We start from the raw sequence: 17,075 nt of genomic DNA, 5'->3' as shown, positions 1-17,075 counted from the left end.
GATGGCATAATGGTTACATTGCTGGACTCCCATGTGGTCAACCATGGTTCAAGTCCCGGGCCCCGTGGCTTAAAACTCATGCGGGTGCATGTGTGTTTGTGCCCAAGATACCGAGAATGGAAGAGAAGGAATTGAAGCTGAAGCATGGCCATACTCCTGGGGGGTGATTTCTCGCTTTCTTTTTCTCCCTGTCTCTCCAGTGAGCACACACACCTTATAGCAAAAATATCTTTAAAAAATAAAAAAAAAAGAAAAGAAAAAAAATCTGCTTGCATTGCTTTTTTTAAAAAATTTTTTTTCTTTTAACACTTAACATTGTTGTGATTTTTCAAGCCACCAGGTCTGGGACTCGAATAGAGGTCAGCTATGTGGGAATCCAGCACCTTAACCACCACACCACCTGCTGGCCCCTGCTTGCATTGCTTCTAAAGACTGGCCTTCCATGTATGCTGCTCTTGGGGGCTACTCCTGAAGGGTTCACATAACTAGATGTATTTCTCCTTACAAACAGGCACAGTAGGGTGGTTCACTGAGCAATGTGCACATTCAGATTGCCAGCAACCATCACCCTGTCAGTATTGCTAGGCAATCTCTCTTAGCCTGTGCCAAAGGAGGAGCAAGTTATGCCAGCCAAGGACTTCCTCATTTCTTACCAGGAACTTGAACCACAATGAAAAATAAAGCAGAAAACCATAATAAAACACCCATAACTAAAGTATAAATTCAACTGATCCTATGAAATCAGCATTTTAAAAGAGCACACTTGAAACAGAGTAAACCAGTTGGAAAGAGACGCCAAATTTACTAGTATTCTATTTAACTAGAGAGGGGAAAAGATCTCTTAACTTTTATTTCATATTGCATACATTTATAATGTTCAAACCACAATCTACTTAGCTCTACTTGTTAAATAACATGGGAGGAACTGGTTGCTATGATATGTAAAATTCTGTTTTATGTATTTTAAAAATCATGTTCCCTTGGTGATAACTAGTGTGGTGTGATAACAGAAGTGTGATTCTAGTTTTTGTTGAACAAATGTTTTTACATCTAAGGTGTTATGCTGCAATTGAGATCTTTCCAACCACTGCTTAGAAGACATTGGCAAACGTCTGCCTTAATTGTAAGAAACACATTGATACCACATATTAGCCTCTTGATCTCCCGGGGACACATCTATTATTACTATGGCTGTGAGACCACTTACGAATCAGACAAATATCATTTAGAAACAGATCATAGAATAAAATCACATCTAAAGAGAAGAATGCTTTATGATAGCTCAGACATTGGTAGGAAATCAAAGGAAAATTCATGTTTTTGATTACTCACCCTAAAATATGCTGAAATTGAACATTTGTGACTCAAGTAAGTAGTAACTGAAGATATATTGAAGAGAACTATAATTTACTACACATTGAGTTCATTTCAATCACAGTAGTCTATTTAAAAAGGAACTTCCATGAGAAATATGGGAAGGGAAGCCATTCAAAGCAACAGCTGTCAAGAATTCTGCCAAGAAACTCAGAGTAACTTATTGCATCATGAAAGTTCAACCATGTTCTTTTCCTTCAGATTTTATTTTTCATTTCAATCCAAGAGAAATTTCTTAGATTAAAAAACCCTTAAAATGGGTTTTCATATTTGAAGACTAGTTAAGTCAATACAATTCAACATGGTGAGTAGGAAAAAAAAAAAAGCCCTTCTAATCTATTTTCAATATTGATAGAGGGTAGAGGACCTAAATTGGAATCCATCAAATCAGGCTAGTACCCCAATTTCACCACTATCTCCTCTTGACCCTTAGGCCAGGACATGCTGTTCCTACACCAAATTTGTTAAATAACATAGGAAGAACTGGTTGCTGTGATATACTAAATCATATCATAGGGTGTACCAGTGCTTCCCAGCTTGGATTTTCTATTCGTCAGTGATAGTATGATGGCTCCAGCTGGGCTCCAGCCAAGTTGCCTCCTCTCCCAATCAGGCCCAAGAACTTGTCTAATATTTGTAAAGCAGTTAGATCCTTCCTACTAAAGCAAATATCTACCTTGATTACAATATACACATCCATTCCAGATAGCTACCTGTGGTCTCATTTCATGTCTGCTAGATATGGAGGTGGCAAAAGCAATATACCACATGCCAGAGGTACTGAAGGACTGAATAAGCTTTCTCTCTGCTCCTACTGTGCTTTCATCTTGGGACTGCAGATCTCTAACAGTGAACAAAGCAGTTAAACTCCCATGGGGGGAGGCAACATTGACCTTCTGAGGAATTCTGCCCATAAGCAAGTCTAATTTTGGAGTTGTTTTAGAGAAGAGGTATAATGGTGATTTCAATAATCCAGTCTTCCTACAAGTCACATTATATGTTCACAGAAATGTTATCAGGCAATATGATCCTATATTAAAAGTGCATATCCTATGAAAACAGAGAAATAGAGGATAAGCACTGGTTATGTAACACCATTGTGTGTGTGTGTTGTGTGTGTGTGTGTTTGTGTACACACAAAAAAACATTCCATTGCTTTTTCAAAATCTCTTTTTAAGCAACTAATAAACTGTGGTCACACCTATGTCCAGTCAAGAAGACTAGGTACAGATACTATTGATGTGTGCTGAAATGCAATGCCTATCTTAAACTATTGTTTTTAAGGACTGAAAGACTTTAAAGCCTAAAGACGATGAAACTTGGGGGGCTTGGATTATCCAATGCAAGTTTTATCCTTTAATGAAAACCAAACCAACTAAATAAAATCTCAACCTCCTGATTTAGTTCATTCTGGCACTGACTTCATGGGGGAGGGTGGGAGCATGTCCACATTTTAAAATGCACTGTATAAACGAGTATTCCTCAGTGTACGTGTCTGGTCCGTGGATATGAAGTGCTACCTCGAGTAAGTGCATGTGTACTGGAAGATTATGAGATAAAGTGCATATGCTAGTCTTTCCTGGAGTGAATGTACCAAAAGCCAAACACACTCTGAAATGTCTGCAATAAGAACACTGTTTATAAAATCTGTTGCAGACCTAGATTTCAGAATGTGGGAAAAGGGGTTACCTAAAAATTTGCACTGACCCATTCATAATCTTAGGAAATGTTTAAACTTACTCCCAACTTTGCCCACGAAAAATGAAGGAAAAAAAAAAAAAAAGCCAAATGGGGAATCAAAAAGGAAATGAAGAACTTTCGAAAACCATGAAACCAAATCAATTCAAATTCTTAAATATGCATGGAACAGATTCAACAATTTGTTTTTCTTTGGAAAGACATCATTTCTTTGAGCCTTTCTTTTTTGCCGTTAAGCTGTTGCTAAAGCTTGCCAATGGAATAAGGAAGCATTAAATAAATGCCTAGTTTTTCTCAGCTCACTGAAATCAAAGGCTTAATCCCACGTATTGCAAGCCTATCAAAAAAAAGAAAAATCACTTCAAAAACGACCCTAGGCCCACCTTATTCCACTATCCTAAGAATAGGTAAATTAGTAAAATGCACAAGAGACATCTTTTCTTAGTATTAGTCTTCTCAGAAGGCTGTTAGAGATAGCATGCCCTGTGAGGATCAGCGACCTGGTGACCCTGTGACCCTGCAGGGTCAGTCAATTCTCCCTTTCACCTGGGGCTTTCAAAAGCAGTGGCTACCTGACTTTCTACAGGATATAGGCTTCTGCTATTTGAGTTTATTGTTTTACATCACCTGACACAAACCAATTACATCCCAAAGGTACACTTCACAGAGATGAAAATAGGTGTATAACCAGTATGAGAACCACTTTCATTCATTATTTCTTAAAAGTCCATATACTCACAATTCAGGTGAAAATACAGACAAAAATAACTACCAGAGATCGTTGGATGGTTGGTAGCAATCACTTCCCCCTTTTCCCCAGTTTGGATGCCCGGGTTCAAAAAACAAATGTTTATCAATCCGAACAGTCTCATCAGCCTTTCATATTTGATAGGTGGTTTCTAAACTCATGCATTTACAGATATGTTATCCCATGCAGGATAAAAGTAAAGAGCTGGCAAGTATTTATTTAATTTGATCAGGCAAGGAAGTTAAAGAAGATTGCTCTTGCCCGAAAATTTACATGAAAGGACTGAGTTATCAGTGTTGATGGCCTAGCTGGGCCAAGTTAAACAGCTCATTGTCAAAACCTCCACTTTACAGAGGTGTAAAGACCCAATAAGTCTTTGACACTAATAGAAAACCATAGTCATGTATTATTTATATCTAGATGTAATATCAAAATGGCACTAGAGAAGTGACTTTTGGCATATGGTGGGGGAGGGCACCATGCCAGTCTAAATCTGATGCTTTCATTTTATTTGAGCTTTTGTTTTTATTATTATCATGCCAAATACTATCCAGTTGGAATCCCAATTATTCAGGAAAAGAACCTACTGTATGTGATATACATTAAAAAAATAAAACAAGCATCCTGAAGGTATTTGGTTATAGGGTCTTGTACAAATCACAATTTTTTAAATAAATAATGCTCTAAATTCTTTTTATTTGCTAAAAGACTGATTTTGGGGGCTAGGAACAGCATCTACCACCTTGAGAAAGGACTTAAGAATGAGAGGTAAATTACACTGATAATTACAGATTGAAGTGTGATAATCAGCTGAAGTATTTTTTCTACCACAATAAAATGTACAAGTAAAGTACAAGAGGAAAGGTCATATGGTTTTATATTCTGCTGCTCAGGGCATTTGACACAGTCAGACATCTATGACAAGTAGTTGGTATCAAACATTCAAAAGAAAGATCTTGGCAGACAAGGTCATTCTTTGTCACTTGAACCCTGGGGGTCACAACACAGTGACTGGACGAAGTTGTTCCAGTTGGTTTTCCAATGCAATCCGTTCTTGATGAACCTCCTAAGTTATACAAAACAGAGAGAAAAAAACCAAAAGAGTCAGTTCCTGGGTTTGTCCCTACTTTCTCACATATTAAAAGAAAATGTATAACTGGACCCACAAACACGTAAGTGTTGTATAACACGAGAACAAATGGGGTCGGATAATGGTGTAGCAGTAAAACTGTATAAAGTCCGGGAGGCTGACCCACATGGGAAAGTTCTGGGTTCAAATCCATAGATGTTCTTGAATATGCCAGGCAGGCATGTGTGCGTAATCTGGTGCTGGCTGAAGCTGGGGAGAATCACAGCATTAAGACCCTGTTGAGGGTGCTGTCTCTGTCTCTTTTTTTCTCTCTCTCTCTGTATGTTTCTCTCTTTTGCAGAAGAAATAAACTCTTATAGAAAGGGACATGTGGACCAGAAGGCATCAGACTTAAAGCTGGTGACCAGAGAAAGGGGGCTTCCAAATTTCCTAATCTCTCAACTTGCTGAAGATGATGAAATGAAACTGACCAATCTCCTTCCATCACTCCACCTTAGTTTCATACTATTTTAACAGAATCAGTAACAGGTAGAGAAATACATTAAAAACTAAAAGACTGGTTGGGAGACATTAGAAAGCAAAGGCAGACACCCAATACTGAGAGGTGAGGCATCAAGACTAAATATTTGGCTATAATCTTTGGCTTCTAATCCAGCACTGCACTCAGTCAGGTCTGAAGGATGAAAAGGTACACTAGATATCCATCCATCAAACTCTCATCTAACTCCTGCACAAAATATGGTTTAAGGTGTGACTTCTGGGTGAAAGGCAGAAGAGAACATCAGCAATCTGCTATGTGGGACTTCACATTTTCAGACTAAAATAGATCTTTTGGCAGGGAGAGAGGGGACACATAAAGGCATTTTTAAATAGAATCAGTTAAGATGGGAACGAATTCTGTATGAAGGCTACAGAATAATCAACATGCTAGTAGTCACTAGAGAACTCTATCCACCCATCCAGGAGTCTTTGGCTTTAGACCACATCATGCTCGAGCAGTGATGGTATCAGCAAAGAAAGGCAGATCAGATCGATGCCCTCACAGGGCTGACATTCAAATGGCTAGAGCAATACAATAAAGTTAATGAGTAAGAAGTTTCCATAAGGAAACAAATGAGATGGTATTATTAAGATGGTATTATAAATAAGAGAGTAACAGAGAGAAGAAAGGCGATAGGGAGATCGGGGATCGGGGAGGCTTGATGGAGGTGATGCTATTGAATCAGAGACTTAAATGAAGTGAAGAGTGAGCCATATGAAGATACAGACAAAGGATATTTGAGAGGGGGAGCAGCAGATAGTAACCGCAAAGGCCCTCAGGGAGGGAATGAGCTTGGTGAATATGATGAATAAAAAGGCTTGTGTGACCAGAGTCAAAGGAGCAATGAAGACATTGGCGAAAGATGAAGTCAGAAATTTAAGCAGGAGCCAGAGAATACAGGGCCTTGTGGGCAGAAGAGTGTGGGTTTTATTCAAAGTATTTGGGAAGATGGAACTGAGGGCTTCTAATCAGAGAAGAGACATGACCCAATTTATAACTCAATGTTCTCGCTGGCTACTGTGTGGACAGAGGATCATAGCAGAGTAAAAGTGGAAGCAGGGAAGCAACTGGCCAGTTACTGTATGGACCCAGGTGAAAAGTGAAACGCTTTCATCAGGGTAGTAGCCATAAAGATGGAAAGAAGGGGATGGATTCTGGATATAATTTGAATCTAGAACTGCGTAATGGCATTAATTGAGAACAAGAAGATTAGATAAGAACTGTCCAGCATCTCAAGAAGGCTGGGAATGGTATCTGAGATACCATTATTGTATATTAGATATCCAAGGAGAAAGTTGAGTAAGACGTCATACACGCATGTCTAGAGCTCAGAGGAAATAGAAGTAGGGCTTGAAACATAAGCTTAGGTTTCACTAGCCCGTGGACAGAAGATTGACCATAGGTATGATACTCACTCCCTCTTGGGACTCCACTAAAATAAATAAATAAATAAAGCAACTTTTTAAAGTCATAGGGTCACCCCCACAGCATAGTACTTAAGTATTGTGCATAGAAAGTCGGACCCCAGATGATTGACCACAGTTTGAATTCCAGCTCCGGTAGCTTGAAAAACACATTAGGCACATGTGCATACATGCCCCAAGTCCTGACAGGATAGAGAAATAGAGGAAAAGGGATTGCGGAGTTACAATGCCCCATTTAGGGATGCTTTCTGTATGTCTACCTATCTCTCTCTCTCTCTTTATTTTTTCTGGCAAGTTACATGCTCCCTATAGCAATAAAAAAAAAAGAAAAAAAAAGTTACTACTAACAAACTAGTAGAACTACTATCACATGTGCACAACACAATGTAATGTTCAATGCTGCAGAAGATGAATATGTGAATATCCTTGATTTAATTATTATACACTATATGTGTACCTTAAAAACTATACCATATCTCATAAAGTTATACATGGACTATTTGTAAACCAGAAATCACAATTAAAAAAAAATAAAGTCATAGACCCACAAGACAAGGAAAACAAAAGGGAAGAGCTGATAGAAATCAAATTTGTCAGCTGAAAGGCAAACTGATGAATGGTAAATGGCTTGGAAAACAGATGTGGGAATTCTGCCAGCTGTTGAATATGCCTATTTTAAGTGTGCATTCCAGAGCTGGGAAAATAACCCTCTGGGCCTACTGTGAGATGGGTCTGAGGTAAAACTCCATTAATCACCTGACCGCCATGAGACCCTACTTTGACTGGCAGACCATAGTGATACTTTAGGTCTCCTGGAATTAGTATCTGCTCAGAACCAGTGTCCAATAATCCTCCAAAAGTCTGACTATTTCCCTTCCCCAGGAGCACAGTCACCATTGCAAATGGCTGTAGGTAGGAAGAAGATTAACTAAATTTTTGGCTACATTGTAGGTGCCCTTCCTTAAGGGAGACCCAAATGTCCCTTCATTAAAGGGGTTCTGGACCTGTAAACTGGCTTGGTTTGTTTTGATGATCCTCTAGACTTCTGTTCACTGGACCTAGAACTTTCCCACTTATACAGATCAAGTAAAGAAAACTGAATCATAAGCTAAGCATAGAGGAAAAGTCAAGAACCAATCTGATTTTACATAGGAGAATCCCTGAAAGACTCAAATTGGCAGCAACACATTCCTGTGAAAGTAGGAGTAAATGTTAGAAAGGGGATTGGCTAAAACAAGTACTGGTTGAAAGTCTGTTTCAGAAGTAGGTTCCCATTATCTTTTCTGCCACCAGGGCAAAACACTGAAGGTTTATTTCTTGAAAAGATAAAATGGCAAGTATCTAGAATAGCAAGAAATAACCACAGTTGAAGACACGATAGATGAGTAAATGAATATCCTAGATGCTGACACCCAGAATTCTCTTGCTACATATAAGCAGGTCTTTCCCTCCATGAAGGAAATCAAAAGGAGACTCAAACGAGACCAAGATGAAAGAGCCAATGATACAACCTTTGGAAGGGGGGTATCCCCAACTACTAAGCTGGAGAGTGAAGCTCCAAGTTGACAGACCCTCCTCAACATCATATGAACTTCCTTCCAATCAGTATTTTCATCTTACTCTTACATATGAGCAAAGAAAGGCCATCAGATATTGAAGAAAATCATCTCAGAGGATATACATATGATACAACAGAAAAGGCAACTATTGAAGAAGAGGAAAAAAATTACCATTCAGAGAAGATGTTATAATAATGAAATAAGAACAGGATATCATCAAAAATAAACAATCAGAGAGCAAAAAAAAAGTTACCAGACAATAGGAGATTTATATTTCAAAATTAAGTAAGTCTCTGGAAATAGACAAAAGTGGAAAAAGTAGGAAAGAAAAGAAAAATATGAGGAAAGTAGAGAACAAAACTAAGAGGGACAGTGAGGGAGAACAGGGAAATGGGGGTGGGGAACATCAGAGAGGAAATAATAATAATGAAAATCAAGAAAACTCCAAGAACCAAAGAATATGGGTTTCCAAGGTAAAATAACTCAATAGGTATACAAAATAATGGATGAAACTGATCTACTCCAAGGCAGAGGGAAAAGAAAGGAAATCCAAAACTAAACCAAGCAAAAACAAGGTCACATACAAAGTTTTCTAAAACAGAATGAATTCTGACATTAACAATCTTTTTATTTTTTAAATTATCAGAGGGTAAGATTGATTATTGTTTTCAGTGTATAGTTCTATGAATTTCAAGACATGTATAGATTTGTGTAACCACCTCCACAAACAGGACATATTATAGTTCTATCAATCCAAAAAACTTCCTGGTGCAGGGCCACCATGTAGTTGTAGTGGTTAAGGCGCTAGACTCCCACAGGGCAGATGGTAGGTTGAGTTCCAGATCTGGTGGCTTAAGATTCATGCCGGCCCATGTACCTGTGTGCCCAAAATCCCAGGAGGAGAATGGAAGAGAAGGGATTTCAGTGTGGCCATCCCTTCTGGGAGTTGATTTCTTTTTTCCCTCGCTCTTTCTCTCTCTGTCTCTCTCTGGTGAGTTCACACACCCTATGGCAAACACCTTTAATTAAAAAAAAAAAAGTAAAAAAAAAATAAATAAAAGCTTCCTGGTGCTTATGCATACACAAACTCTCACCTCAGGCATAACCGCTGACAACCCTTGATCTGCTTTCCATCACCATCATTTTGCCTTTTCAAAAATATCAAATTAAAAGGAATCACATAGTACATAACATTTTGATACTGACTTGTCTCATTCAGCATAATGTCTCTCTAGGTTTCATACAAGTTGTGTGGATCATTCCTGTTTACTGCTGAGTACTATTCCACTGTGTGAATGTACTCCAGTTTATCCATTCATCTTTTGAAGGACATTTGGGTTGCTTCCGGGTTTTGGCCATCATAAATAAAACTGCTATAAATATTCTTGTACAGATTTTTGAGTGAACATAAGTTTTCATTTCACTAAGGATTAAGATCTGCTGGATCCTAATAAGAAACTGCTGAATGATTTTCCAGAGTGGTGGTACATATTTTGCATTCCCAGTACCAGTATGTGAGGGTTCTAGTTGCCAACACTTGTTGGTATCATTATTTTCTCTTCTGGAAATTCTAATATGGATGTAGTGGTATATAATCATGATTAAAATTTGCATTTCCCTAGTGGCTAATGACGTTGAGTTTCTTCTCATGTGTTCATTTGCTATCCTTATATCCTTTTTGGTAAAATGTCTGCTCAAGTCCTCTACCCACTTTTTAATTGCATGAATTTTGAGATTTCTTACTATCGAGTGTTAAGAGGTTTTTTAAAATATATCATTGAGATATAAGTTGGTGTGCAAACATTTTCTCCAAATGTGTAGCTTGTCTCTTAAGTTTCTTGATAGCATTTTTGGCAAAGCAAAAAAATTAATTTTTATGAAGTCCAATTTATTAAATGCTTTTCTGTTATAGACCATGCTTTTGGTGTCATTTCTACTAACAGATCATGAAGTTTTTTCCTGTTTTCCTTCAGAAGTGTTGTAGCTTTATGTTTTACATTTACATCTGTGACTCAAAAATCAAATAGCTGTATCCATGGGGTTATTTTAGGACTTTCTATCCTACTTAACTGACCTATGCATCAGTCCCTCTGTCAATACCACACTATCTTGGTTACCGAAGCTTGATAGTAAAATAATTCCTCCAACTTACTTCTTCCTTTTCAAATTTGTTTTAACAATTCCAGTCCCTTGGCCCTTACATATAAGCTTTTAGATCATTTTGTCTATACTCACAAAATTCCTTTTTTTTTAATTGGTATTGCAATAAATCTACAGAAAACTTTGGAGAAAAATTTTATCTCTATTATGTTGAATCTTCCAAATCTGTGAACAAGGTATGTGCCTTTAATTATTTAGCTCTTCTTGGATTTCTTTTGGCAGCATTTTGCAGTTTTTCAACATATAAATCCTGTGTGTACTTTGACAGATATATACCTAAGTATTTCATTTGGGGGAGGGCATAAGCTATTGTGAAATCTTTTTTAATTCCATTACCAATTACTCATTGCTTGTATACGAGAATATGACTGATTTGTGTGTGTGGTGACCTTATAGTCTATGACCCTTATAAACTCAATTAGAAAATGAAATTTTACAAAACAATTCAATTTACAACAGTGTGTCATGTGCATATACACACACAGATTGGAAAGAAATTTAACAAAAGATATGTAAGGCTTAGATACTCAAAATTCAGAACCAATGAGTGGAATTTTAGAAATGTACTGTTTGAAGACTGGCAGACTCAACATCATTTAGATGTTGACTGTCTCTAAACTGATCTATATATTCAGTGCAAATCCAGTCATAATCCTAGAGAGCTATGTTGTTGAAACTGACCCAACAAAATTGGAAAATTTATACAAAACAAAGTGCCTAGGATAATCCAGTGGAATCTTGAAAAATAATAGCAGGTAGAAAAATTTTATATTACCCAATTTCAAGACTTAGCATAAGTCAACAGTAACCAAGACTATGTGGCACTGGCATAACGATTAACAAATAGATTAATGGAACAGAGTAAGAACCCAGGAATAAACCTACACTGTGTGCTCAATAGATTTTTGACAAGGGTACCAAAGTAATCAAAGGGAAAAAGAAAAATCTTAAACATATGCTGCTGGCATTAACTAGACATCGAAATGGGGGGAAAAATGAACTTTGACCCTAATTCTGAACCATAAACAAAACTGAATACAAAATTTATCATAATCTTAAACATAAAAGTTAAAACAATAAAGCCCTTAAAAGAAAATAGGAGAATATCCTTATAATTTGGAGGTAGGCAATTTCCTTATATAGGAAGAAAGTACTAACCATAAAAGAAAAAATAATAAATTTAGACTTCAAAATAAAAAACTTCTGCTCATGACAAGATACAGTTTAAAAAAAGAAGAAGAAGAAGAAGAAGCAAAACAAAGACTAGAGAGACCAGCAGTTAGCATAATGGCTATGTTGCTGGACTCCCATGTAGTCAACCACGGTTCGAGTCCCAGACCCAGTGGCTTAAACTCACGCTGGGCATGTGTGCGTGTGTGCCCAAGATCCCAAGAGGAGAATGGAGGAGAAGGGATTGTGGCATGGTCATCCCCCCTGGGGGGTAATTTCTCGCTTTCTGTCTCTCTGTCTCTCTTTGTCTGGTGAGCGCACACACCCTATAGCAAAAAACAACAACAACAACAACAAAAACTCTCAAAAAAAAGAAGAAAAAGAAAAGAAAGAAACAAAGACTAGAAGAAACAATTCCCAAAACACATATTTGACAAATGACTGGTAATGAAGACACTTAAAAAGCATCTGCCTACAACTTAACACCAAAGACTAAAAACTCAATTTAAAAAGTGGTCAAAATATTTGAAAAGACACTTAATAAAATAAAGTATATGAAATGTAAATAATAACAAGGAAAAGTGATCAATATAATTATTCATCAGTGACAGATGATAAAAACTACATCACTGTAAGATTCTTTCGACTTTCCAGTATGTTTCAAAATTTTCATAATATTGGGAACCAGCAGTTAGCGTAATGGCTATGTCGCTGGACTCCCACGTAGTCGACCGTGGGTCGCGTCCCGGTAGTCGACCACGGTTCACGTCCCGGACCCGGTGGCTTAAAACTCACGCCAGGCGCGTGTGCGTACGTGCCCAAGATCCCGAGAGGAGAATGGAGGAGAAGGGATTGCGGCGTGACCACCCCCCCTGGGGGGTGATTTCTCGCTTTCTGTCTCTATGTCTCTCTCTGTCTGTCTGGCGAGCGCACGCGCCCTATAGCGAAAAAACCTCTCAAAAAAAAATTTTTTCATAATATTGGGGCAAAGGTAGAGGTATGTATAAAAGAGATCTATCAGAGAAGGAAAAGAAGGCAGAGAAGGCTAAGGAGCAAGAGCCAGTGAGGTAGAAGAAAAAACAGAAAAGCAGGGTATCTCAAAGGCCTGTCAGAAAAGTAATTTCAAAGGCGGAATGATCAGTTGTGCAGAATTCTCCTGAAAGTGTGAGTAATATTGAAACAGGCCCATTGGAGTTGGTTATAAGAGGGTTGGACATGGGTAAAGGAGAGCAAAGCCACACTGGAGTGGCAGGGTGAGAAAACCACCGAGAGAGTAAAAACAGAGAAGAAAAACTACTCCTAATAAACTTGCAAAGAAGAATGACCAGAGAAATGGGGCAATGATTGGTCAGTGGTGCTGGACAAAGTTTATGTGTGGATGGAGAATGAACAATGAAGAATCAGGGGATGTAGTGGGTAGAATCATGCCCCTCCAGAAGATATGGTCAGTCCTAGCCCCAGCACCTGTAAGAACTTATTCACAAATAGCATCTCTGCAGATGTAAGATGAGGTCATGCTACTTTAGGATGGACCCTGGTCCAATGACAAGTATTCTTATAAGAGGATACAGAAGAGGAATTTGGATGCAGACACAGTGCCACAGGAAGAATGCCATGTGAGAATGGAGGCAGAAACTGGCATACTGAGTCTACAACCTAAGGAATGACAAGGACTGCCAGCAACTACCAGAAGCTGAGATGTAAGAAGGATTTTCCTCTAGAGCTTTTCAGAGAGTATGTTGATTTCAGACTTCTAGCTTCCTGAGTCATGAAAGAATAAATTTCTTTTATTTTAATTTATTTTAACCCACCAAATTTGTAGTACTTTATTATGGCAGCCCTGAGAAACCAATACATATAGGAGAGATTGGTGATAAGGACGGGCTAATGTCCCTGAGAAGGTGAGATGGAGCCATTTACAAGATACCAGGGGAGAGGGTTGGCCTTTGATCGCACCAGGGCCACCTCCTTTCACTAAAATATGTATGGCATCTTTTGGAGAGGATCTAAACAACTAAGCATTTGCCCAGAAGCTTCAGGCAACAATTCAAACAGCCTTTGTAATAGATTCTCTTCCCTTTTTAATTCACACACAATATGCAGCACACATATTAAAGTTTCTGGTCTTCTCTAAGCATGCAAGAAGCAACTTATGAAAACTAAAAGCCCACCTTCCAGAGGGGTTTGAGACAAAGAGGCAAGTCTTACCCACGGGGATTACCAGCCAGTCTTCAAACAACACAAGCTAGGGGAAAACCTGGCAACCCAGATAGAAGCCTTTCTTACCTTGAGCTGCTGCTGGAGTTCACTGTTCAGCCGGGCCAGCACTGCATTTGCCTCTTTATTTTTGCGGATAGCAGTCTGAATTGCCTTCTTCTGCTTGGAAGATTGTCTATGGAAAAGTACCACCATTTTAGTAAAAAGAACTTAAGAGTTCTGGACTCTCATGGGTCAGAACTCTGATTCATGAGAGGTACTAACCTAACAAGGGGTTAATATTACAAGTCTCCAAGAATTGACTCTCATATTTGCAGGCAGACAGACACACTCTAAATTAGACAGAGTTGTTGGAATTAATTATTTACACCTGAAATAATTCCCATTTTATAACTTGAATAAAAGCTGTGATTCAGGCCTTTTCAAACATTTGTGTTCCATTAATCCAAAACATTTAAATGAGTATTTCTGACAAACCTTAACCGTAATGTCCTTTTTTTGTAAGCATTAATGATATTTATTTATTTTTTAATTTAAAATTTTTTTAAATTTTATTTCAAGTTCTTTTATACATTCAATCATATTATTTAGCTTGCAAAGTGAATATTCCAACATGTGTACATTTCTCCCCAGTCTAGTTGATAATACTATAAAGTTATTCAAGAGATAATACCCCATTTCTTTGTCCCATTAATGCATTAATGGTATTTAAAAGACCTGAAGGTGCGCCTGTGGACAAGTCCTAAGGGAAAGAATATTTTCTTTAGCAAAATCTTACCTTATCTGAGCCACACTGCCTAACTCTCCCCTATTTCTTTGTTGCTAGGTATGAATGCCCGAGAGTGCATGTGCATGTGTGTCTGCATGTACACATGCACCAGTATATATCTGTGACATTTGAGAAAAACACAGAATATTTTAATCCAGGATTTCCGAATTAACTCAACAGTAAACTCACCGAACAGGTTTAACTATGGTGACTGTCAGTCTTACTTTACTCATTCGCTGGCCATAGAAACTGTTAGTATCCTTTTTACATCTCAAAACTATCATGATTGGGGGACTGGCACTTAGTGTAATGGCTATGTCGCTGGACTCCCATGTAGTCAACCGCGGTTCAAGTCCCGGACTCGGTGGCTTAAACTCACACCGGGTGCGTGTGCATGTGTGCCCAAGATCCCAAGAGGAGAATGAAGGAGAAGGGATTGTGGCATGGCCATCATTCCCCTGGGGGGTGGTTTCTTGCCTTCTGTCTCTCTGTCATTCTCTGTCTTTCTGGCGAGCACACGCACCCTATAGCAAAATCCTCTACAAAAAAAAAAAAAAAAACAACAAAAAAAACTGTCATGGTTGGAATAACAAATCAATGTGGTTACCACAGTTATTACTTACAATCTTTTAGCCTCAGCAAGAATACTGAGTTCTTAGAGCCAAAGGGGTCTCCTAGAAAAACAACCATATTTGCAATCACTGGTAGATGGGTTCTTCAGTTGCCAGAGCAACTGAACTTGACTGAATTTTGCAGAATATACAGAATATATCTGCTAGCCACTCTGATAATCTGTAAAAGGCATAACCTCTTCTCCAGCAAGTTTAGAGTTAAATATTAATTTTTTCATCCATTTAGAGTTAGAGACAAGGCTTCAAAAGCAGCTTTTTAAAAACTGTGGATTTATGATTCCAGGACAAGATAGAGTAAACACACTCCTCTCTATTCCTCTCACTAAGAACAGTAAAAAACTCTGGACATAATCTGTAAGACAAACATAAGACAATTTTGAAAAATGGGGGCAGAGAAGGCAAACCAGCTCAAGAAAATACACTGTAGCGAGTTCCACGGGTTTTCTTTTGCTTCCTATATACTAGACTGGATAATAGAGAACTCAGCAACGTATGAATGGGATAAACAAATAAATCCCCCTGCCAAAATTCTGCCTTCTCTAGCCAAAGGCCTGGAAAGGGATAACTAAGCGATATAGAAAACTTGTAGACGTAAACCACCTGTCTGCAACCAAACACTACCAAAAAACTATGGCACTCAATCACACCCTCATCAGCCAAGGTCAAGGGAAGACTAGATTTCTACCACTGGGTACCTCTAATGAAGCATCCCTTTCCCACCAGGGTAATGTCAGAAACTGCTGAGTAGGAAGCTAGAGTTTTTACTATCTTCTGGTGGAAAAGAGGCCTCTTTTCACTGTGGAAGCCATATGAGGGGCAGGAACCACGCACCTCTCCCCATCCCAGCTAGGTGGTATCAGTGGAGGCATACTGCAGAGCCTGAACTACCAACCTCATCCGGCAGTAACAAGGTACTCCTTCATCCCTGAGAGTGTAAATGGAGGCCATGTATGGTAACTGGACTTCTATTCCCACCTGGCAGAAACAGAGTAGCATCCCACTTTCCCCACTGGTGCAATGTCATAGGAGCCAAAGTTTCACGATCTATTGTAAGACCCCCCACATGTCTAGGATATAGTAAGAAATCATTCATTATACAAAGAAACAGGAAATCTCAACTTGAATGAGAAAAGACAGTCAACTTATGCTAACATCTGAATAACACAGATGTAGAATTACCTAACTAGGATTTTAATTCCATCATTACAAAAATGCTTCAATGGACAATTGCAATCACATCTTTAAAAAATTTTTTAAAATTGAAAAATCTCATCAAAGAAATCTGAGATCTGAGAGAATTGAGTGGAATTTTATAACCGAAAAGTGTAATAACTGAAATTTTTTAAAAATCTCAATCTCAATAGCAGGATGAAGAGGACTTCTGTATCTTGATGACAGTGGTAGTAGTTACAAAAATCTACATATGTGATGAAATGGCATACAACTCTACACACATGCTGTCCCGACGACCATCTCCTGGTTTTTGTTTTCTACTATAGTAAGGTAGAATATAAGCATTAGGAAGAACCACACGAAGGATATACAATACTTTCTTTGTACTATTTCCAGAACTTTCTATTAATCTGTAATTTCTTCAAAATAAAAAGTTAAATAAAAGAGGTAGCTCAGAACAGGATGCCCTCCATCCTTGAACTACCACCATGCTGTGTACACCAGCCTATAACAGTTTCCC

At 38.3% G+C, this 17,075-nt stretch overlaps 1 protein-coding gene across 16 annotated transcripts in view; it reads right to left on the bottom strand.

The window, feature by feature from the left end:
- Positions 1-489: 489 nt before the first annotated feature.
- REPS2 (RALBP1 associated Eps domain containing 2) overlaps positions 490-17,075 on the bottom strand; it is a 183,111-nt gene continuing 166,525 nt past the window's right edge. For all 16 annotated transcript variants that reach the window (XM_006157965.3, XM_014591378.2, XM_027775465.1 and 13 more), the window contains 2 exons: positions 14,051-14,156; positions 490-4,886 (listed from right to left, as the gene is read on the bottom strand). In XM_006157965.3, the coding sequence (XP_006158027.1) occupies positions 4,818-4,886; positions 14,051-14,156 (175 nt within the window). In that variant the 3' untranslated portion in view covers positions 490-4,817. The remainder of the gene's footprint in view (positions 4,887-14,050; positions 14,157-17,075) is intronic.

This window comes from Tupaia chinensis, unplaced genomic scaffold (assembly GCF_000334495.1).
Source record: "Tupaia chinensis unplaced genomic scaffold, TupChi_1.0 Scaffold000567_1, whole genome shotgun sequence".
NCBI classification, from domain to species: Eukaryota; Metazoa; Chordata; class Mammalia; order Scandentia; family Tupaiidae; genus Tupaia; species Tupaia belangeri.
This window is presented reverse-complemented; position numbering and strand designations above follow the sequence as displayed.